This window comes from Bombyx mori, chromosome 1, assembly GCF_030269925.1.
Source record: "Bombyx mori chromosome 1, ASM3026992v2".
NCBI classification, from domain to species: Eukaryota; Metazoa; Arthropoda; class Insecta; order Lepidoptera; family Bombycidae; genus Bombyx; species Bombyx mori.
Window position 1 is genome coordinate 10,108,479 of NC_085107.1, and position 24,276 is coordinate 10,132,754.

At 35.5% G+C, this 24,276-nt stretch overlaps 2 protein-coding genes across 9 annotated transcripts in view; one reads left to right on the forward strand and one right to left on the reverse strand.

The window, feature by feature from the left end:
* The window catches only part of LOC101744421 (neuralized-like protein 4), a 28,133-nt gene extending 25,632 nt beyond the window's left edge, over positions 1 to 2,501 (forward strand). For both annotated transcript variants that reach the window (XM_012693607.4, XM_004929921.5), the window contains exon 32: positions 107 to 2,501. In XM_012693607.4, the coding sequence (XP_012549061.2) occupies positions 107 to 203 (97 nt within the window). In that variant the 3' untranslated portion in view covers positions 204 to 2,501. The remainder of the gene's footprint in view (positions 1 to 106) is intronic.
* Positions 2,502 to 4,810: 2,309 nt separating this feature from the next.
* The window catches only part of Nep-L (neutral endopeptidase 24.11), a 40,610-nt gene continuing 21,144 nt past the window's right edge, over positions 4,811 to 24,276 (reverse strand). For 4 of the 7 annotated variants that reach the window (XM_038016588.2, NM_001043494.1, XM_012693439.4 and 1 more), the window contains 15 exon segments: positions 23,436 to 23,572; positions 19,252 to 19,362; positions 17,564 to 17,809; positions 16,444 to 16,655; positions 15,708 to 15,884; positions 15,259 to 15,344; positions 15,019 to 15,124; positions 14,344 to 14,528; positions 13,319 to 13,408; positions 11,989 to 12,139; positions 8,794 to 8,962; positions 8,551 to 8,669; positions 8,110 to 8,241; positions 6,521 to 6,661; positions 4,811 to 5,741 (listed from right to left, as the gene is read on the reverse strand). In XM_038016588.2, coding sequence (XP_037872516.1) covers positions 5,541 to 5,741; positions 6,521 to 6,661; positions 8,110 to 8,241; positions 8,551 to 8,669; positions 8,794 to 8,962; positions 11,989 to 12,139; positions 13,319 to 13,408; positions 14,344 to 14,528; positions 15,019 to 15,124; positions 15,259 to 15,344; positions 15,708 to 15,884; positions 16,444 to 16,655; positions 17,564 to 17,809; positions 19,252 to 19,362; positions 23,436 to 23,572 — 2,263 coding nt within the window. In that variant the 3' untranslated portion in view covers positions 4,811 to 5,540. 7 annotated transcript variants of the gene reach the window in all.

Consider the following 24,276-nt stretch of genomic DNA (forward strand, 5'->3'; position numbering starts at 1 on the left):
TTCATTGCTAAGTTTAAAAAAAACATTAGTTAACTTGAACCTGTCATAGTGCCCAAAAATCCCTTCAGTGTTTTGTAATAATTATTATTTATTATTTTTATTTCAGGGGCTCCGAAGCAGCCAACGATCGACTACTTTCCTTTCTCATTTATCTGAAGCCCCACTCTTACTCCGAGGAGAATCCTCCGAGCTTAGATGATTAAGATCATATTGAACCAGTAAATATGTAGTCGATTACGAGAATAACAGTTTCTTTATTTTTTTTCAAAACTTTCGATAAATCAGGGGCACAAAAAGGTTGTCATAAAAAGTATTAATAACGTTTTTATGGAAAGAAAAGTTGTGACCAGCCAGTTTAACGGGCGTTAAAAATGCCGTACGCTATGAAATTTTTATGATACTATATTTATTTTAATGATATTATTTAATCGGGATGGGTTTTATTATTGGGCTAGTGTCGCCAAATAAGTGGAAAATTCAACAATACATTTATAGATAACTCACTAAATTATACTTCTCATATTATAAACAATAATATTGTAATAATAATATGCTATTCAATTGAGAACATATGCAAACCATAATTTTATGTAATAATATTTTTCAATTTTATAAATCAAACTTTATACTTCTAAGTAATTTAATGAATATCGTATAACTTAAATAACCTTATTTAAAGCTATAAGTTTATGACTATGATATATTTCCCTAAACTGATGCTTACCAAGCCGAATTATAATTTTATCAATGTATTTATTCTATTCTATGCACCTGTAATCTAATTTGCTAATTTTAATATCTATGACAAATTCATATTTAACTTTTTTTTATTTTGTAAACACTATACTATGACAAACGCTTTCATAAGCTATAGAAAAAAAAAATTTTTTACGGTATAGTAATGTTAAAAGAAAAATAGAAAACATAATTAACGCCAAATTTGTTTTTACTCAACGTTAACTTTTGCATTTTAACAGGACTTTTGCCCGACAAATGCTGACTTGTGTGTGCAATTATTTTAATTTTTATACAAATTCGACTGATTCTATTTGAAGTAAATTAAGTTAACAGAACATTTTATACAGACAAAGTATCTTTAAAGATATATTCGTCTATAAAGCCTATACGTAAATAATTTGATGACATAATACTTATGTTAGATTGAAACGATTTCTTGCAATTTTTAATGGTGTCTTTATAAAATTCTTCTAGTCATTATAATCCTTATATCAGTTATTTATAGTGCAAGTTTTGAGCCATTTTACTATTTGATTTAATTATTCTCAGTAGATACATATTTATCGATAGGATACAAAATATTCGAGTTTACAAAAACCGAATAAGTCGTCGGTCTGTTTAATATACACTCATAATAAACTTAACTTATATAACTTATATAATGAGATCTAACAATAGCTGAACACTAACTTAAATATAAATAAAATTGCACGCAGATTTTTTCTAACTATAAATAACTTTTATTAGGCTATTATGTTTAAAATAAGTACATTGTATCGTACCATTGCAATTTATAACTCGAATATAAATCCGATCTGCACTTAGAATTGCACATTTTCAATGCAATATTTATGTATATCAAAATAATAATATAGAATAAATATTTAAGCTATAAAGTTATATTCTACCAAGCATTCCAAAAGTGGCTCATGACATTTTGTTATTTGCTGATAAAATCAATTTTATATGGTACCTATGTGGTAATGATGACGTATGTCACTTTGACGTAACTGCTTTGTCAAATGTAGCCTGCGTGTTCTGTCGAATAACATAATATAGAGGGGTTAAAGGTTATTTGGTTTAAACGACATTTTTGCAATTTTACAGGAGAGCCAATTAAAATTTAAAATTTGTTTTTTTTTTTATCATAACCAAAAAACTTCTTCATCTATTTCAATGGTATAAACTTAATTGAAGTTCAATTAAAAATATCGAACTGTTAATCCTAATAAAACACACACAAATAAAACACATCTTTAATTACAAAGATAAATGTCACTTAAACCAAACAGCCTTTCATCCCACTATAATATGTACTTAGACGACTAAAATGGAAACGTTTACCAGTGTCCAGTGTATGTGTGTGCCTGTTTTTGTCCTGATCTGCTCTATTTTGGTATATTTGTATGTTTGTTTCCGATACCATATAAATACATTCGTTCTCAAAATAATTTAAATAGATTTAAAGAACTCTTGCATGCTCTGCAATGTATGTATTCACCACATATATCAAATAAAATAATATGTTAGACACATTTTCGGTCACAGTATCTTTAATAAAATAATAATATGCGTTATATTGATTCTTAATAACTTAGTCTTCTCTACTTGCCATAGTCAGCGTATAAATTTTTCACGAATAATGTAATCTGAAGGATGAAGTAAACATCTTGTAGTGAAACGTTTATCAATCGAGCATATATTGAATATTCATGTCATGGTATCGTTTTATCAATACCGATCAAATAAATAGATTGTAAAAATATTGTTGTTTTATTTCAATCACTGTGGAAGGGAATGAGTATTGGCCTTTTTAATTTTCTTTGACTGAACAACTATTTTGAGGAATAGACTAGCTGATTATATAACACAAATTTTAATGAAAAATAAACTTTAGTTATCAAGATATTTAATGAAATATGTTTAACCTGTATTTGCCCTTTAATGATTACTAGCATAATTCATAATCATAATTCAAATACCTACATACTTTATAGCTATATTTTATATACTCTGTGTACCACTCAAATGTCAGTTGTCATTGAGATTTTCAATAGCTTTTCCATTTTAATACAAATCATGATGGTACCATTACACAGCGTTGCCAACTCTACCAACTTTTCGGTAGATCTACCAACTTTTAGTGTCGTAATCAAACCTACCACTTATCTACCAACTTTTGAAGTTTTCAAAAAGTTCAAATCAAACCTCCATGAAAATAATATTGAACTCTATATCTAACGCGATTCAATTAACAAATAACTGATTGTAATTTTTAAAACGTTTCAATTGAACACTATCAAAATGAGTGAAAGTGAAAGTGAAAGTGAAAACGAAGAAAATTCTCCTCCTCGAAAATTAAAAAAGATGCATTACAATCAAAAATATTCTCAACTATGGGAAAAAGACGAATATTAGTGGCCTGTAATTCTGTTTTATCATTGGATTTCTAATAAAAATAGTTCAAAATTCAAATATGTCTTATCCAATCGAAAAGTAAATTAAGGATGCCAGATTGCCAGATGACTTATTGGAGGGTCTCTAAAAGACTTGAAAAGTATGGGTGGTAGATCTACCAAGGTGATAGATCTACTAAGGTGGCAGATCTACCAACTTTTCATAGTAGGGTTTGTTGGAAACTACCAACTTGTAGAACTCTATCTCCCACCTTGACGAATTTTGAGTTGGCAACGCTGCCATTACATTTATATGTCTATCTATGTGGTGTATACCAATCCGAACAAGAAGAAATAGGAATAATTTAAGCGGATTGGCTATGCCCCTGGCATTGCTGAAATCCATGGACGACGGTAACCACCATCAGGTGAGCCGTATGATCGTCAGCCTACTAGTCCTGTGTCGATCGCGATTGACAGAATCTTTTTGACCCGATCACGACCCATACGCGTGTGAACGGGTCGTCGGTATTTGAAAGATTCGGTCTTCCAGAGATTCGATCACCAGGTGACATCACAAACGAAATTGGACTTTATTTGTGGAACATTACCGTAACTTGTTGCTTAATTAATCGATTATTTCGTGCATTCAATCACGAAATGACGTAGCTCTCTTTTGTTTAAGTACATACATACAATCCTGTTCACGCAGTGCACTCTTTCTATCTTGTTGTTCGTTGTGCGTTGCATGATTGTATCCAAAATAAACCGGATTGCGCGGGATCTTTCGGGTCGCACGCGACTTGTCAATCGCGGGAGCGAATTTTTATTTTGAGAATGAATGAATCAATCATTCCATCGGTGACTCTGAGTACTGATTTGCGATAGCGTTTCGGTATATTCCCGGTACCTAGTATGTTGTTTGTGTATGTTAGTACTTTTACTAAAATATTTTAAGTGACGATAATAAATCTTAAAAATAATAATTGTATAGTTACTTTTTTATAGCAATACAGATTACGAAAAAAATAAAAACTGTCCTTTTTGGAGTCTAACGCATAGTGCTTATTCTCGTTCTAACGTAAGAACGAGATCGATCGCGCAATCCTTCGGTCATTTTTATATTAAATAGATACACACGAACTGTGACGGAAATGATTGAAATGATCGAATCTTTATAACCTGATCACTATATGAATGGGTCACGATCGACCCGGGTTATGGAAAACGATTGACCGACACAGGTCTACTGCCTACAAGGGCACTAAAATATATATAAACGGGTGACATTGATAGAAGGAGTGCCGTGTCATAGATATAAAACAATTTTTGAGGCAACGACTTCATTTTCTTTGTGCCACTGACGATGATGCCAAAGCGATGACGTTTATATTTAATTATTAAAAAACAACTACATATTTACCGATAATATTTAAAAACATTTAATTTAGTTTATATAGGTTTGTGGTACTTACTTAGCAGAAATCTTACCTACTGGAACTATAGCATTCGTGCTCTATTGTACATTTGCAATGTTCGTTTACGTAGCGTATCATTATTGTAAATGAAACGGTAGGTATCGCATCTCTACAAAATTTAATTTAAAGAAGGTTTAACTATATTCGTAGGTCTTTAGCAATATCTACACAGGGATCCGGCAAAATGAAAGTCTAGTCTTTAGATAAAATTATTTTTATTGGTGTTTCGATGATTCACAACAATATGGTTGTATTCAAGGGTGTAACTTAACAATACTTAATTATAATAATAACATAATTAAATTTCAATGTACGCTTCAATTGAGATTCGACAGAGTAGTTTATTCTATGGGCCACAGCGACAATACAGCTCAAACAATATAATTAGACCTAAGAACACTAACTACTTAAGTATAATTTTAAATTCGAGTATATACCGGCAACGTATTGCCGCTGCGACCTACAATAAATAAGAAAGACAATTTCAACGAAGATATTGATATGAGCTTAATATTTCCACGCATTTCTAGTAATAGCTTGGGAATTGCAAACAAATTTGACAACAGATTTGTATTTTGATGTACCTACAAGCTATTAAATATTATTATACCCGTCTAAAATAGTATATTTCCTCAGTCTAAGCCCATGTAAATGAAGTTATTTGCAGCGATTCGTGATAGTGTACAAACTAGTAAAACAAAATAATGATATTCTCCTATTTACAAAGTGAACTACATCAAAGTAATTTGTGAAATCTAATCTATTTAGTTGCACTAACCGTAGACTCTAAATAGGCCCTGCCGAGCTAAGAACTCTTAGAATATTTATGTAATTTAATTTCAATATACTAAATTACTAGTGACGCAATTAGCTCGCACGATCGGTTTTAATATGAGAGACAGCAATGTGTGGTTTTGAAGCAAATATTCTACCACACTTTGCATTTCTTGTCAGGGTTCATAGGTGATCCCATAGGGCATTTGAAGTCTGAGGCAAATTCTTCCATATTAGACATGGGGCCAATGACGCGGAATCTTCCGGGGGCATGGAATCCAGTTGTGATTCTCAACTTGATTGCCTCATTGCGGTACACTGCGCACCAAGTGTTGGCAGCACTAAGCCAGAAAAGCTGAAAGGTTTCAAATTAATATGAGATGTATTTTTTTGCAAACAAATAGACAGGTGAGCTCACGTTAATCCTGCATAAAAAACAAGTTTCCCAAAAATATGAAACAGATATCAAGACAATAATCTCCACAAAGAGTTTTAATTTGTATTTTTTTTATTGTTAGACCACACGACTGTTTCATTTTCTTTGGTTCAATTGCGTGTCTGTTTCTGAATCTGCAATCTCGCCTTTCATATTTTCATTTTATTATTTTCAACGTTTCGATTACCTACTCGATGTCTGTTAATTTAAGGTGAAAATTTAACTACTTATTAATATTTTTATTTTTAACTATTCGAGTTGACTTAGTTTGTCTCCATCTTGAGAGAATAGATCGGATTTTTCCTTTCATTAACGCAAGTTCTATATGGATCGGTATTTGCTTAACATCAGTCATAGACGTAAATAATGCTAGAAGCACGGCTAAACTATACATTTGGCGTCTATATGAATAAGGAAAGCATGTGGGTTCCAATTTGTACTCCATACAGCGATAGTACGAACAAGTATTTGGGTTATGCCCGTACACACCTATTTCTTCTGGTTTAGGATATCTTTATTATAACATGTACTCATTTAATAATATTTTGTAAATTTTCCCTGTTTATGTGTGTGGCTCAGTGTAACCAAAGTGCAATTATCCCTAATCTACGAGAAGTTTGTTGCATAGTATAAGTGAGTAAAAACAGAGTTATGTTAAAATTGTTTCATATGCTTAGTTTAGATTTAGAGTTGTTTACCTGTCGGGGACTGTATTTTTCCAATCCAGGCAGGCGTGCTTCTTCACCATGCCTGTGAGTCCAGGCTTGATACGCGTAGTAAGCTTCTTTGATGCCTCCGTTATCCGCAATGTTCTCGCCTTGTGTGTTCACTCCATTCAACTAAATAAATAATTCTTATCTTAATACCTACATGTACATTACGTGTCACGTTGTTTGTCCGCGATGGATACCTAAACTACTGAACCGATTTTAACTTTTATTTTATTTTAAATATGTGTTTTGTTCCAATTTAGGTCAGAGGATAATTTTTATTTGTATTAATGGTTGCAATATTTATTAATTAACAATAACATGATTTCTTATGTTGATTATTGCTATAATTGTAAGTTTCATAAGTCTAAAATAGATTAGCTTTACCTATTTTAAAGTATATAAGCGCGGTAAAGCTATTGCAAAGCATTTTTTATCAACTTATGCAATTACCTTTAGACAATAATAATTTAATATTAAAATAATAATAAAAATAAGACCACGCTATATTTATAAACATTAACAAAAGCAAAACATTAACTGTCCCCTCCACACTCATAAGCTAGACGGCGTGAGAGAGAGATGGGCAGACTTTTCATGATGCTCATGCAGTGCGACGTCACGCCGCGCGCTTATTCACAAACACTACACCAGCGCAACGTGTGAATGTGTTGAACGAGAGCTACATAGTAGACGTAGTGGGGGTGTCAGGTTATTTTAGTTACGGAATTTCTTGATTCAGTCGCCGCGCTCAAGGCCCGCGATAGAAGCTATGCAATAGCTTAATAAGTGAAATTTATTTCATAGTAAGCGCAGTACAGTGAAATCCAATTGTTCTTACTTTGTTAAGTTTTGGTACTAGCATAGTCGGCCACGTGTTATTTAGAAACAAAAAACCTTAGTAACGTGTGGCTGGGTTTGCTAGTAATTTATAAAAACAAATGTTTGTAGGTGTAATGGCTTTTTATAATTTCGTTTGTTCGTGTGCTATGTACTCGTGAATTGTTTAAGCGATTATTTAAACAAAAACATTGTTCGGCTGTTGTAGATACAGAAAGGTTTTCTGTGGGTATATTAAAATTTAATACTAATGTCATGTTCCGCGGTAGTCACAACCAATACCGTCTTTATCATAAGGGCACACGGGGCCCGTGCCCATTCTCAGGGGGTCCCTAAGGACCGACAATTTCTCTCACACATTTATTCGGTTTCCGTTATCGTGATCGTAACCAAAAAACCAGCAGTATTCTAATATCATTAATGACATATTATATCATACCGTATTTGATTACCTATAATAAATGGTCATACTCAGTAAAAAAATGTTATTATAATTTGCTTTTTTTACTTTCCAAAAGGGCCTCAAATTCTTGTGTGCCCAAGGGCCCCAGCCTAATTTAAGACGTTCCTGGTCACAACGAATGTGTTTGACTGGTTTATTTGTACGTATCTATATAGAAATAAATTATTTCTATGAATTTAATGGAGCGCCTCCAATTTTTTACTAAATTTCTATTTTTTTAACACATACCAGGTTTCTTAATCTCCACTTTTTAAATAATTTTAAATAAAGATACCTTCAATCCGACTTCTTTAACAGTGTAGTTTGAGTATTGATCGATGATACATTTGGCTTTATCCAGATACTTCTCTTTGGTCATTTCCTGCCACCAGTCCACAAGGTTTCCGTTTTTATCGAATTGCCGGCCCTGTAATTTTAAATCAATAAGCCTTTGTGACTAACTAATATTTTTTTTCAATAACAATATCAGCGTAATCTATACTAATATATAAATCTACAGTGGTTTTTACGGATGTTCCGTTATAACTGAATATATAACTGAACCATGCATCCGATTGACTTGAAACTTGGTATCCGTGTAGATAATACATGTAGATAGGCTAATATTTATATGAGCGTTGGACTCTCTAATAATATAATAATAATAGCTAGTATATTAGCTATTATAATATGTAGTAAAGTATATTATAATATTGTTATTGTAAGAATATTTTACCTGGTCATCAAAACCGTGCGTGATTTCATGTCCAATGACGAAACCAATAGCACCGTAATTCATGTAAGCAGGACGTTTGGCAGAGAAGAATGCTCCTTGTAGGATACCAGCCGGAAATTCTATAATTCAGAAGAACAGTTACGTTTCAGAGGATACAATTTTAGTTGATAAAATAAAAATTAATCGAAAACAATGAGTATTTTCAGTTAAATAAACAATGCTAGCAGATTCATTTTAACTTACGTATGCTGTTCTCAATAGACGAATAGAAAGCGTTGACGATAGCTGGGCGACCGTGGGTGACCCAGTCAGTCTTGTTGACGGGCTCCCTCAGTTTACCGAATAAGTACTCAGTAGTGAACAATGTCAAGTTGAGCACGGACTCCATCAAGTGTTCCGATGACATTTCCAGCTGTAAATGAATCCGAAGGTCAATATTCATTAAAATACAACAAAAATAAGGATTTTAACCATTATTCTAAGAGCATGTCTGCCATTGATTAGATTATATAAATACGCAGATAATTACGATCACCTATCGAATTTTTTTCTGGTCTCAGTCTTCCTAGTTTTATTATTTTTTTTTTTTTTTTTTTTTTTTTTTTATTGCCTTTGTAGGCAGACGAGCCTACGGCCCACCTGATGGTAAGTGGTCACCGTCGCTCATGGACGTCAGCAATGCCAGGGGCAGAGCCAAGCCGCTGCCTACCATAAAGAACTCTCCGCAAGCCTCGTTTGAAGAAGGACATGTCATAGCGCTCGGAAAACACCGTGGAGGGGAGTTCATTCCAAAGCCGGATGGTACGTGGCAAAAAAGATCTTTGGAAACGCACTGTCGATGAACGCAGCGGTTCCAGATAATATGGATGAACTCTGCTCCGATGGCGGGAGGTGCGATGATAAAAAGGAGATGAAGGAATCATCTCGAATAATTCCTCAGAGCATTCCCCATGGACCATGCGGTATAAAACACAGAGAGAACCGAAGTCCCTCCGTAGACCCAGAGGTTCCAAGCGATCCGCGAGAGCAGGACTATCGACCATCCGAACAGCCCGTTTCTGTATGGAGTCAAATGGAAGTAGCTGGTATTTGGGAGCCCCGGCCCAGAGGTGAGAGCAGTACTCCACGCGAGGTCGGACCTGCGCTTTATAAAGCGCAAGTCTCTGTCCAGGCGTGAAATACCGCTTCGCTCTGTTGAGAACTCCCAACATTTTAGAGGCCAATTTGGCTTTACCTTCCAAATGACTCCGAAACTGGACATCGCTCGAAATATCGACCCCCAGAATCCCGATACTCGCGGAAAGCTGCAGGGATACTCCTTGAAATTCCGGCGCCATGACAAAAGGGTCCTTCTTCGCAGTGAACGCGCAAACCTGTGTCTTCAATGGGTTGAACTGAACTGAATTCAGTTCACCCCACTTGGAGACCCGCCCCAGAGAGTTCTCCACTTCAGACACAAGTTTTAATCGCCTCTCGTGTACAACGCTTCGAGAGAGACTCTGATGGCCGATATATCGCGCATCCCCCGTGCTGTCATCCGCATAGCAATGCATGCCATCAATAGATAGCATGTCATTGATATGCAGTATGAAAAGCGTGGGGGAGAGCACCGAACCTTGTGGAACACCAGCGTTGATGGTCATGGTATCGGAGCAGCAGCCGTCGACGACAACTGCGATGCTCCGTCCATCCAAAAAGCTAGCGATCCACTTGCAGAGTCCCTCAGGGATCCCGTATGCTGGAAGCTTCGATAGAAGTGCCCTATGCCAGACCCTGTCGAAGGCCTTCGCGATGTCAAGGCTCACAGCGAGAGCCTCGCCCTTGCTTTCCAAGGTTTCAGCCCATTTATGTGTGAGGTATACAAGAAGATCGCCAGCTGAGCGACCATGACGGAAACCGTACTGCCGGTCACTGATCAGCTGGCGATCCTCAAGATACTTAAGAAGTTGGATGTTTATGATTCGCTCCATCACCTTGGAAAGCAAGGAAGTTATCGCGATAGGTCTGTAATTCGAGGGGTCCGACCGGTCACCCTTCTTGGGGATGGGGTGGACATGAGCAGTCTTCCATGAAGACGGAACCCTGTTCGTATTGTACGAGAGGCGATATAGACGCGTTAGCGCGGGTGTCAATTCAGGGGCGCATGTTTTTAGAACCACTGCGGGGATGCAATCTGGCCCACTCGACTTATGGACATCAAGAAGCCGAAGCTCCTGCCTGACTGCACGCTGTGTGATGCGAATCTCAGGCATGGAGCTGTCACACCGGGAGATGTTGGGCGGCGTGGCTCCTCCGTCATCCAAAGTCGAGTATGAGGCAAAGAGCTTGACCAGAAGGTCAGCCTTCTCCTTCGCACTATGAGCCAGACTGTCATTGGACTTACGCAGTGGTGGAAGGCTAGACCTGCAGAAGTTACCTTCTGCAGCCTTAGCTAGCGACCAGAAAGCACGGCTCCCAGAGGGATAGCTATTCAGTCGCTCGCCAATTCTGGCAACGTGCTCCGACTTCGCTTTGGCAATAACCCTCTTATAGGACCTAGAGGCGGCGTTAAATTTCCGCCTTTTCTCCGAGATATCAGGATCCCGGCATCTCCTAGCAACATTAAATGCCACGTATGCAGATCGCTTGAGGCGTGCAGCATCCCTACTGGCTTTATTATACCAGGGTTTGCTGCGACCCCCAACGGGCACCTCAGAAGATGGAATGAATAATTCCATTCCCTGAAGCACCACGTCTTTAAGTCGGTCCGCACAGACGTCAGGATCATCGGAGGAAAAGCAGAGCCGCCCCCATGGGTAGGATGCGTAAAATTCACGCATTCCATCCCAGTCTGCTGACCTGTACCGCCAAACTCTTCGAAACCCGGTCGTCGTTCGACGACTAGGACGAGAGAGTGGTATGGCAGCACGGATAAGGCAGTGATCAGACGATCCAAGTGGAGCGTCGACCACCACACTGTATCCAGCTGGGTGAGTGGTCAGCAGAAGGTCCAACAAAGAAGGCTCGTGCCCCTCAATGTCTGGGACACGGGTGGGCTGTGTCACCAGTTGTGAGAGGCCGTAGGACAAGGCGAAATCGTAGGCAGCCCGACCCGGGAGGTCAGTGGTTCTGGACCCCAACCACTCCTGGTGATGACTCCTGGTGATAAATAATTAGATATTTATTATCAGTATCTAATTATTTATTTATTCGTTACGTTCTTAAGGCTAGAATAAATCTTATTATTGCCTTGGAAGACAGAAAGTCTATTTGATCACGATTGGTTACAGTAAGCTAGAAATAAACTTCTACAGCAGTCTCACTTTCACCTCGTGTTTTAAGTTTGGCGGTAGTTTTCACTTTCTGTGGGTCCGAAAGCCACTTAACATTGGTGGGCCGCAAGATCGTTTGCCCGCTGAATTCAATAAAGTTCTAGAGTTAATTATGAATAAAACTTACACCAGAGTAGAATTCGGTGAGTCTGTTGTTGTCAAGCATTTCACTGGGGTAGGCGATGTGTGAAGCCATAGCATCAGCTTTCTCCAGAGCCTCTTGGCGAGTCATATCATCCATCCAGTCCACCTTGGTCAGAGTCTTACGAAACTGTTGTCTGGTTCAAGAAAAACAATACTTACTCAAACATATCACTAATATAATCACGATTAATAAAAATAAATATAATTTATTTAATTCATAAGTTCCTTCTCATATTGTATTCTGTTCACACAATATTTCCATAATTAGGAAATGGAACAGTTACATGGAGCATGTCTTTCGGCAATCAGCTTCTAATACGATCGAAAACAAAAGACGGTGTAAGCCAGGATTGGTTGCAGAGCGTTTATTAGGTCGTTAGTGTCTGCTAGAAAAGGTCCAAAGGTATTTAATCGTTCAATATAAAAAGATGTTTACGCAATTAAATTATATTAGAAAACTACGTGTTTTTTGTAATAGTCTATTTCTTGCTATTTCAACCGTTCAGTTGGAAACAATTGGAAGCTAAATTTTGTTTTTAACTTAATGTGTAATTTAAAAATATAGATTGGTGTGTACTTGAATTAAGATGATTACAGCAACGTTAATAATTTTGGAGGCTAAGGACCTGTAACCGCAGAGCATCAAAAGGTCAATGATAATAATATGATCTCGTATTTTTTCGATAAATCAACGAGTAGTTTAAAAAAATCGCACTGTCATGATTAGTTATAAAAATACTCGTAATTCCCATGTCCTTTATTCTTTAAGCTTTTTTAATGTAATTGCCCGAAATCATTTCAAGTACGCCGAATAAAAACGCAAATACCTGTATCGCATAATATAATAATCAAGATAAATCAAATAAGCAATCGTTGTTCAACATTATTGTTGAGAGATAACGCGTTCAGTAATCGATTCTATAATGCAGTTTAAAATTTATTAAAATACTAGCGACCCGCCCTCGCTTCGCTTCGGAAACATAAAATTTTATTATTGATAGCTGAGTCCCGTGACGTTACTCGCGGTTATTGTCGTACCGCGGGTGACGCCGCGGGTGAAGCTAGTCTAAAAAAACTAGCCTAAGTTACTCCTTATATCATTAGTTACCTATCAGTGAAAGTCTCGTCAAAATCGGTCCAGCCGTTCCAGAGATTACCCGGAACAAACAGACAGACAGACAAAAATCGTAAAAAAACTTATTTTGGTGTATGTATCGTATACATATTCATATGCATGTAGTAAAAAGCGATTATTTCAATATTACAAACAGACACTCCAATTTTATTTATATGTATAGATAAATAAATCTTACCTGATATCATTGACCATTTCTAAAGCATTCGCCTTTGAGTTTTCATTGAAATATTTCCTGATGTACAGCGCCCCTACAGCGATGGACATGCTGCAATATAAACATCTCCGGTTTAATCTTCCGCCACGGACAGTTTATTGTTTGCGCATGATTTGAATTTAATTACTGAGTTATAATTGGAACGACTAATTTTGAGATTAGGCACGTCTGTGTACGAACCAGGCTCTAGATGTTATGAAAAAAAAAATGCGAAAGAAGACAACAGTGAAAACGATTTTTATATCTTTTTAAATTGCGTTGAAGTTTTATTGGAATTACAAGGATACATTTTAAACATCTTTTGCTATTTTTGAACTTTTCTGTCTCTTCCTTGTTTTCCTCTTATTCTTTTATGTTGTTGTTAAAACATAAATCTTACGAAATGCACTTTATGTGCGTCGCAACAATATTTTTTTATATAGCTTTAAAATATTTTTTAATATTGTATTTTTTTTTGTTATAGTTTCAATTATCCCGTATCACCTATCGATTTTAGATACCACGATCAAAAGACAACATACAATACTGTAATGCTACTTTAATTGTTGTTTTCCTTCGCCGATAATGAATAATTTTCTTTTCTATTCGTAATTAATGTTCGGTAAATTTTAATTACGGATAAACATCCGTTTAGGGAAGCATTTAACAAAATAAATCGAGAAATTCTCAGCTTTTAGCTTTTAGCTTATTAGTTACGTTTTTGAACATACATACAAATGTTCGATCGCAATTTATTAAAACAATTAAAAATTTTTACAAATATTACCTCACTTCGACTGCGAAACTAATTATAGAAGTTTTTTTTTCTTCTTTTTAATTTATGATCGCGAGTGGTTTTCATAAAAAGCAATTGATTCAGGAAACTCAATAAGAACAGTACACGTGCAAAAATAAATTTAATAGGTTTCTTTTTTGTGGTCTAACTCGAGATAATAATAGTTAGTACGCAACGTCATAATGAGTTTAGCAAATTTTCCAGGTTTTACCTAGCACTGGTCGTATCGGCGCATTCTTTCCATCTACTCTCGCGTTCAGTTTTTCCTGACAAAGCTGTGATGTAGGCCAATTGTCGTCTCCTCAGATCGTCAGTTAGGTACGAAACTGATGCCCCGGCAACTCTCCACATGACGTAGTTAGCTTGTACACGTTTAGGAGTCTTCTCCAGTAAAGCCTTAATTGGAAAATTAAACTGTCAGACTCGAGATATCTAAATAACAATTTCAATTTTAAATATCTATATATTAATACGTGAAGGAAAAACTTTGTATCCCTTTTTACAAAAATTGCGCGAACGGAGGACTATGACATTTCCCACACTTAAAGAGAATATAGAGAAGGAGTGCAGAATGTTAATAATTTTTTTTAATTATGCCTAAATTAGACATACATTAAATCAATAAAAAAAACATTACACACACTACCCTGTATTTGACGCACACACGCATGCATGCTATTTAATTATTGTCAAACTTTTGTTCGTGACGTCTGTGGTCAAATAGAGAATAGATTAAATTATAATAAAGAAATATAGTCGAAGAATTATAGTCCAACTTCGACTTCGACTACTGCGGGACCACTAGTTTCTATTAAACTACAATAAAAATCATGGTTCAATAAAAAGGCGAAATTGACAAACATTCAATTTTGATTCAACAACATACCTCAAGATCGGTGATGTATTTGGGTACGCTGACAATGGTAAGTTCATTAACATCGACCGTAATGTGTGGCGCAAGCAGTCTGTTGATGTATTCCAACCACGGAACCCTAAAATAATAAATTAAAGATTGTCATAATATTTATAATGCACGTTTGCTAATTCAAATTTATGGAGAAGTCGAATAAAAGAACGGGAATTGCAAATTTTCTTTAATTAAATTACAAAATAAACAAAAGCATACTTGGGGAATTTCTGTTGAAGTTCAGCAATGGTCATAGGGTTGTAGAGACTCGTTGCGTTACGACGTTTTTCCAGAGGTAACGAAATCTAAAAATAAATATTTGTTAAATTTTCCCTGACACTAATATCCGAATTCAATGAATCCATTTAAACTTCAAACAATAAAAAGAATATGAAACTCGATCAAATAACACATTCGATTGACTTCCAATTTGAGGCGAAACGCCGAATCAATTTGATCAGTTATTATAAATCCCGAAACCTTGGTCAATAACCAGTTATGGTCAACTTGACCGTCAACATAAAACAGTTCGCAGTGATTCATTTTACATCAAAGTCAACGGAGCTCGTAAAGATTCGTATCTCTGTGGCCCATAAAGCTGTTGTTGTAACAAGGGGCCAGTTCAGGTCGATGCCTACTGAAACGGTAAATGTAAACAAACGACTTACGTTGGCTAATTTCATTTCGAATTGCAGTGATTCTTTAAGTTCTTCTGTAGCCTTTGTCTTATCAGCTCCAAGGAGTATAGCGATATCGACCATGTACTCATAGTATGCTTGTACCAATTTATCACTGAAGCCGCGGTTCAGGTACTCGCGGCTTAATCCGAGCGAGGCCTGGTCCAGCTGCCGGTATAAGTTTTAAATAGGAAACATTGCCAAAACGATTATCGTATTCAATTCGCAAATAACAGTTCGCTGAGCACAAACAATTGCAGAAAGATTACAATAGAAGTTGATAACTGCTACACCATAATTCCCTGTGTTATGTGCATAACAAACATTATAATGCAAGTGCCTGTTCTAGGCGGTCGGCCGACCGTAACGATGAGATGACATGATGTAAATGTGGAATTAAAACAAAGTACACATGTATATATACATATCTTTCAAAAACAAATCATAAATATGTAAAAATGCGAAGTTAATAGGTAATAATATAATATAGCACAGCTAGTGATCGCTGAAATAAACACAACCAGTGATCGCTGAAACAATGAAGCCAAATTTAAGGCCATTTAAATTTGACAACTGTTATTAATATAGTTATTGTTGAGGCGGAACGCGGACGTTTTTAAATGAAGCGTTATTTTATTACGCGTCGTATGTAATGTAAATAACAGCCTTGTTCCAGTGATCGTGTCGCCATATTTTCAGATTATTATTAGGTACATATAATTCTTACATCAATGACTCGTCTCGTTGAATTTTTAACATCCACGCTGATAGAGAAATCGAGGAAGTAATCGACGGAGTAACCGGCATCTCTGAATTTGTACACCGATTGCTCCCAAGAAAATGAGTTCTCGTCCCATGACTGACCATCAAGTACAGGCCAACCTCCGAGCCGTTTCAGCATATCCAGCAATGGTTGGACACCTCGAGCTTCAATGGCAGCTGTAGATTTATTTCATTATCAATTAACCAATATCAGTACTGGTGGTAGGACATCTTGTGAGTCCGCGCGGGTGGGTACCACCACCCTGCCTATTTCTGCCGTGAAGCAGTAATGCGTTGCGGTTTGAAGGGTGGGTCGGCCGTTGTAACTATACTTGAGACCTTAGAACTTATATCTCAAGGTGGGTGGCGCATTTACGTTGTGGATGTCTATGTGGCTCCAGTAACCACTTAACACCAGGTGGGCTGTGAGTTCGTCCACCAATCTAAGCAATAAAAAAAAAGTTACACTCTAAATGTATATTCACTAATTACGCATAAATATACATACATATATTGCTACAATTAGTTTATTAATCGAGGAAATTCGAATATCTTGCTTAACGAAATCATCAGGATACCTTATCTTAAAGTTGTCTGCTTATATTTACATCACACAACACTTATGAAATAGCGGAAGCGATGTCGTTAGAAGTACTTTCACTCTCGTTTATCGCCGCGGCTTGTTTTTGCGGCACTTTAAACTGTCGCAATTATTTTCGTGAACAGATACATACACAAACACGAAGTGGTACTCGCCCGCTTCATTGGGCATTTAAAACTAACATTATTATTTAGTGTCATTATTATTAGGGAGTCCAACACTCGTATAAGTATTAGCCTATCCACCAAGTACATGTATTTTCTACATGGATACCAAGTTTCAAGTCAATCGGATGCATGGTTCAGTAGTTATAATGGAACATCCGTAAAAACCACTGTAGATTTATATATTAGTACTCTATTCTATTTATGAGAGTCAGATAGCATTAACAACTTGATCTAGTAAGCCACGTAAGACCTTATCGACGAAGGCTGGGACTTAAAATATTGTTCTTGTCTATTTAAAAGGAATTTCAACTACTTACTTCTGTTCATGCAAGCTTGGTACAAGGTTTTGGCGAGCACGAATGGTCTCGGCTCTTCAGGAGTGACTGGTTCGTCTAAAAGTGACCGAATCTGCTCTTGGAGTTGATCAGTGATAATTGAAAACGTGTTCACTGAGGTCTTGTCGTCTGGGATCCTAGTATTTTTCAAGAATGACCCGCAAGCAAAGTCGTAGAAATTGTCGCATGGGTCTACTTTTTCATCCATATTCAGCAGGAGTCTTGAGGCTATAACAGTGTCGAAAGCCATAAAAATTAACACACTGATTTAGAATTTTTTTGCTATTTCTTCGAAAATATCGTAAGACTAGCTTTTATACGCGTCCTCGCTCGTAATAATATAGATAAGAGGTGAAACCAAAATGAACAATCAAACAAATTCATATAATATTAAGCATGGATAGCGTAATCAATAAATCAAGAAAACTTTGATTTATTTATCCTGTTAGGTAATTTACATTTATTGAACGAGCAATCGAAAGGTGAGTAAAAAACACTTCGGTTCCCAGCCGTGACCGCTGACTTTGCGTCAATTGCTTTTAATTATTTTCCATTGCGTTCGGTCCGGTTGGAAAAGTAGACGAACAATTACACATAAGTGAGAAAAATTGAGACGATGTTGTTGCGTGCGCCTGTACAACAAAATCCCACAAGATGTTCAGAACCTACATATACATAGGTTTAAGAAAACTGTTAAGGAACATCTGTGCAATAGAGCTTACTATAAAGTCAATGATTATCTAGAAGATTGCACAAAGTGGGAATGAGTTGCTCGCTCGGGGATTTCAATATTTTTATAATTGTTACGTTATAATACTCATTGTAAAAATGAATATTTAAAAAAAAACTAATATTAAAAAAAAAATTAAAAAAAAAAATTAAGATTTGCGCGCTGAGTTTCTTGCCAATTCTTCTCAGGACCAAGGCTAGTTTTTGTGAATTGGCGGTAGTTCTTTTGACGTTCAACAAGTATGTACTTTGATTTATGTTGAATAAAAAAATTTTGATTTCATTTGATTTGATTTGATTTGTCTCAAAATAGACAGCGGAGTTAAAAACACCATATTTGTAAGTACCGGTGACCGTACAACACAATACAGAATGTGAGCTAGTCTGGCCTATCCTAGCAAGTAAACTGGGATAACGAATATGAACCATATATTAACCAAATCAAAAGCAAACAGCAAAGATAAAAACATTTAATGGTAGGCAGCGGCTTAGCCCTGCCCCTGGCATTGCTGACGTCCATGGGCGACGGTAACCACCCACCATCAGGCGGGCCGTACGCTCACAAGGGCCTGCAAGAGCAATCAAATAAAAATAAACAAAAAAGTTAGGTAAAATATCCTATATTATCAAAGGACACCTGATTGTCTAATAGCTATTGATGAGCTTTAGTTCAATTATTTGCTAAATGACACTACTCAGTATTTAAAAAAAAAAACACAAGACTAAGCAGAAATATTTTATTTCAAAATAATCTAACTGTTGAGATGCACCGACAGTAATCTGACGTTGACTGAGTTTTCATTGTAATAATTTAGAAATACATGTAAAAAAGTCGGTTGGTGCTCTCGGTTTTCACGCGATTCAAATAACATTTTTGATATTGACCGGGTTTATCTTGATTACTAACAGAATTTTACTACTATTAAAATTTTTTGGCTTACCTGTATGGATACACCCAGGTGCGCTACACGTTTCCACGTCATCTGATCCCCGGGCGACCACTGCAGGTGGCATGGATGAAGAAAGTCTCAGTTCACTAGTTTGTGGCATGTCTAAAATGCAGATATATGATACGTGGATGATCGTGAAAGGACAATACAAGATAATGAACAAGACATTACATGAGATGACACTCCTGTGTGAAATAAAGACAAAAAACAAAATTTGATAATAATAGAAGAAGAAGAAGAAGGTAAAATTTTGTGATGTGTGATTGTGATTGTGGATATGATTTGATCTGTTTCGATTCTGAAACTTGTTTTGTTTGTGAATGTCATTGAACTTGCATGAAATGGTATGCTAACTGAATGTCATTATAAAGAGGAGTCACTCGGATTAAGCAAAAAAATATTCTGGTTAATATATTCCATGCACACATAACATATTCTATATAACAGGAATGTACCTTGTTATTGTCGATAAAGTAGCAGTGTTCGTCTTAACTCATGGACAAGAGCGATTTGGTTCCAAAGTAAAAAAAATAAACTTTAAATCACTTAAAACAATCTCGTAAACTATGTCGATAAATTGTTACATATACAAACATACATTTATAAAATAAACACAACTACAACAGACTTTAATACATGTTTAAAAGTCATGCAAAAAACTAAATAGAAAATATATATTTTTAAATGTAATACATGTCTAAGGACAGAACAAAAAAGTCAAGTAGGATTTCAATATGAAAATTTTATATAATAGCTGGTACATTTTCGAGAATGGCTATTTCGTGGAAACTAATATTGATTTCATTCTATATTTACATTATTGGAATAACCCACTACAGCAGTAACCTATAAAATATATATGTAGTTGAATGCATAAGTACACTATATTAAAGTAGTTTTAGGTAAAAAGTTAATATCGGTATACTGTTCTATTTTTAAAAAAAGTAGTTAATGTTGCATAACATCATCAATAAGGTATTGACATTCAAGGCAATGCAATAAAGAACCAGAGGATAATTTTCTCTAATATTTTAAATTACATTGCAGCTCATGTAAGAGCATTGAAAGGTCAACCTTTGTAAAGTTAGCCCAAGCTTTTAACTAAATGCAACAGCTCTCCCTGCAAAGTGCACGCTTTCAAGTCCCTTAATTGGATTTTAAAGGGGGACATTTTACAAAGTGACAGTAATTAATTTTTATGTAACTATAGGTATAGTAGGTCAAATTCAGTTACGTCCACCTTTGATTAAATGCTGTGACAAAAAAAAAACGAAACGTTCGTAAAAGAAGTTATTTTATTTTGTAGTTTATATTGACCTCCTTTTCATGTATTGAACTTGTCCTCAAAAAGTGCATTCGTTTCCTCTGACTTTCTGATCACTTCGACCCCGAATAAATAATAAGTGAAGTTCAAACATTCAGTAAGAATTTATTTTTTGTTTATTATAAGAGAATATTTGTGGGCCGAGACTTTATTTGTTTTTTTTTTTGCTTAAACTGGTGAACGAGCTCATCGCCCATCTGTTGTTAAGCGGTTCTCAGAATCCATAGACATTACAACGTGAATGCCGTCACTGACATTGAATATTTGCGGTATATTTAACAATAGGTTATTATTATAAATTACGAATCATACATTTTATTTCTTTAATACGATGTTATTCCTTCATTGTCGAAGTCTTCCTTGAACATGTGTTAAGTACGTATTTCACTAGAAAAATCGGTACCTGTCTATGGGATTTGAACACCAGCGTGATTTCTTAGCTCGGTACGAGCACACCGGGTGTGGAATTTAAGGCCACGAAGACTTCGAAATTGATTGGCTCGCTCATCCAGTATCTTATTTATCCATATCCCTGCTCAGTCATCATCGGTACCGAGTTAAAGGGTACAAAAGCATTTTAAACGTAAACAACCCTACAGTTTTTTTCCTACTTGTTCTAGTAACCTTGCATGGCTATACTAGATTCACAGAACTAGTGGGTGAGCTCACGGGGCTCTAACCTGCCGACCCTATAATTAACCTTATTAGTTTCCTTGGTTAAAGGAAGGTTTTCATTAATTCCTTTTGCTAAACTGCAATAGACCGCAATTAACAAGTAATTTTACACAATCTAGTATGAATAAGCTATAATTACTAATTACGATTTCAATTATATCTCAGAAGTTTACTGTAATATTCTGTCCATGCCGGTACGTACAGCTAGCCTCAATAACGTTTACTGCGCTCCATTTAACAAATACGTTTTACGCATTGTTTCCATGTATTCTATTCGCCATAATATTTATTGCGCGTTTATCTTTCTCAATGTTTATTACAAAATATGTGAAAATCGACCTCAGGAGGTATCGTATTGTTGCTTTTCTAATGTTGCTCTTGACGACGCGACGACGGTCGCGAGCGTACGTGCACTGAAGCGTGGCCATTGTAGTTTCAACATATAACGTGATCTAATGTTTGGTACCAGTCGATCGTAATGTTAGTAAATTTTCGAATGTTTTTGAATGGTTAGTTTTTTTATTTATAAAAAGAAGTCTAAAAAGAAGAAAGAGCAAATCGAGTTTAGTTTTAAAAAAACAAGTTTAAGATATCTATCATTCATACCGTATGCGAACATCACATCACCTGAGACTAAAAGTCTTCTGGTGGTTGAATTTATCGCAGCGATGTGAGAATTTCAATCACGTGCCGATATCCACATTAGCACTTGTTCTAGTCTCAGACGCTCTGAATGAAATCGATCGAACGAGGAATATAAATGTTTAAAAAAAAACGCCATTTTTAATTATCACTAAAATTGATGACGCATGATTTGTCAGAATCATGAAAGTAAAAAAACAAAATTACTATTTAATTTCATTATAGATCATGATTCAATATAACTAGTTTAATAGAGTTGCCTACACATTTGGGATCAATTGTACATATTATAATTACTGTGAAATTTGACTCTCTTAGCAAAGATTTAAAATGTGATTTCGTACTCTTGTTTTTTCTAAAAATTTTGAAATATTTAACCAAATCTGAACTTAGTAGTTACGTTTTAGCATAGTGTTATCACAGATATTCAAAGTAGGCTAAAGCTAGGTCAATCAATTGAAAATCACGTGTGGCTTCTGAAACCAATTGAAAAATAATAAGTTTTATTTAGATATGTTCACTGATTCGCATACTAAGAAAAATCGTTGACTGCTTAAGTTTCAATAGCCGAAACTTAAGAAAAGTCACTTTGAATTTTCAAAAATATATTGAATCTAGTACTTATTCGCATATAGTTTTAATAGATACATTTCAACAGTACGATTTGAATAATACAAAGAATTTTCTCTCATTAAACATTCGATCGGCATACCAAGATGAGTTTAACAATGCACCTTTATTCACCGCCCTATTTGACTATCGTTTTGTGACTTAATGAATTTCGAAATAAATACCCAGCTCAAAACTAAACTATTTGATGAATTTTGACGAGTGACAATCGCTTTTATTGTATTTTAGGAACTTGTAGTTTCGCTTGAATCTGTTTTTTTATTACTTGAATTTACTGGAAATTACTGGAGCCTACGGACATCAAAACGTGAATAGCGCCGTCCGCTTTTTGACCTGAGTTTTTGACCTATGTTTCAGTTGAATTGTATAACGCCTGACTCACCTTTCAGATCTGGATACTACCGGACTGCTATCTAAACGGTACTGCCAATATTTACTCGCGCGGTTTTAAAAAACGCCCTAATCGAGTTTAAAAAATAAAATTTCCATTGTACATAATCGAATATCCCACTTAACGCAGATACATTTAAATTGACATGATTTTATATTATCAATGGGTACTTTTAGTGGAATGCAGTTTTACTCTAGCCGTTATTGCATTTATATATAAAGCCAATATTCTATTTAGAGACTTACTTTAGTCTTTTAAATGTGGCTTGTGAAACAGTGATGTAATTCAATGAACCATTATAGTTTATCCCACGATTGTTCTGGTAGTTCTCAGGTCAATTGTAGTTTGTGTTTATTTATAAATATGTGGATTATATTTTTTTCGGGAGAAAAAAACATTGATTTATTAAAAAAATCGTTGTTCGTTTAAACTAACTATATATATCATGTGTTCAGGTTTTGAATGTTCTGGAAAAGTTGTAAGCCGCGTTTTGGGTGTAGCATGAAATCTTACCGCTTATGTCGCTGGTTGTTCGTAGGAGAAGGCTGGCGATGAAGGCTGCCAAGAACGCGACGGCGAGCACTGCGGCCACTCCAGCTATCATCATCCATCGTTTCTCAGCGTCAGTGCGAGGTCGCCAGAACGATTGCCTGCGATGATAATTTTATTTTATTATTTTAATTAGTTGTACGATTACATCACTTATATTATTTTCAAGAATTGCAAAAAACTTTTTTCCATATTTTCAGAAAAAATATTATAGAATTGCAGAATTACAGAATTTTTTATTGTAACATTACGCGACATAAATAAATTCTTATTTTAACTTTCATAATTTTATTGTGTTTTATCAATATAAAGCAAATCTCTATTCTCTACTAGCTGACCCGGCAGACTTTGTAGTGCTTCAATCGATAAATAAAAGACACATCAAGGGGACACATCAAAGGAAAAACAAAATTGTTTTTATATAATTCCGAGCTTTTTTATATTTTCTCACCTTTTAAACCTTCCCTGGACTTCCACGAATAATTCAAGACCAAAATTAGCGAAATCGGTCCAGCCGTTCTCGAGTTTTAGCGAGACTAACGAACAGCAATTCATTTTTATATACGTACTTAGATTAGTAAGTAGATTCAACTTTTTTTTTGCCTATTTACTTATAACTTACTTTAAGGGTCTTCCGAAAATATTTCGTTTTGAGAATGAACGATTACTCGTATGAGCATGGGCGAGCGTAATTCAAAATAAAAATTCATTGTATAAAATTACAGTTTAACTTTCTTACAAATTTAGTAAATAGTAGCACGTACGTTGGTGTAAAAGAAAGTCTTAAACCTAAAATACTATAAAT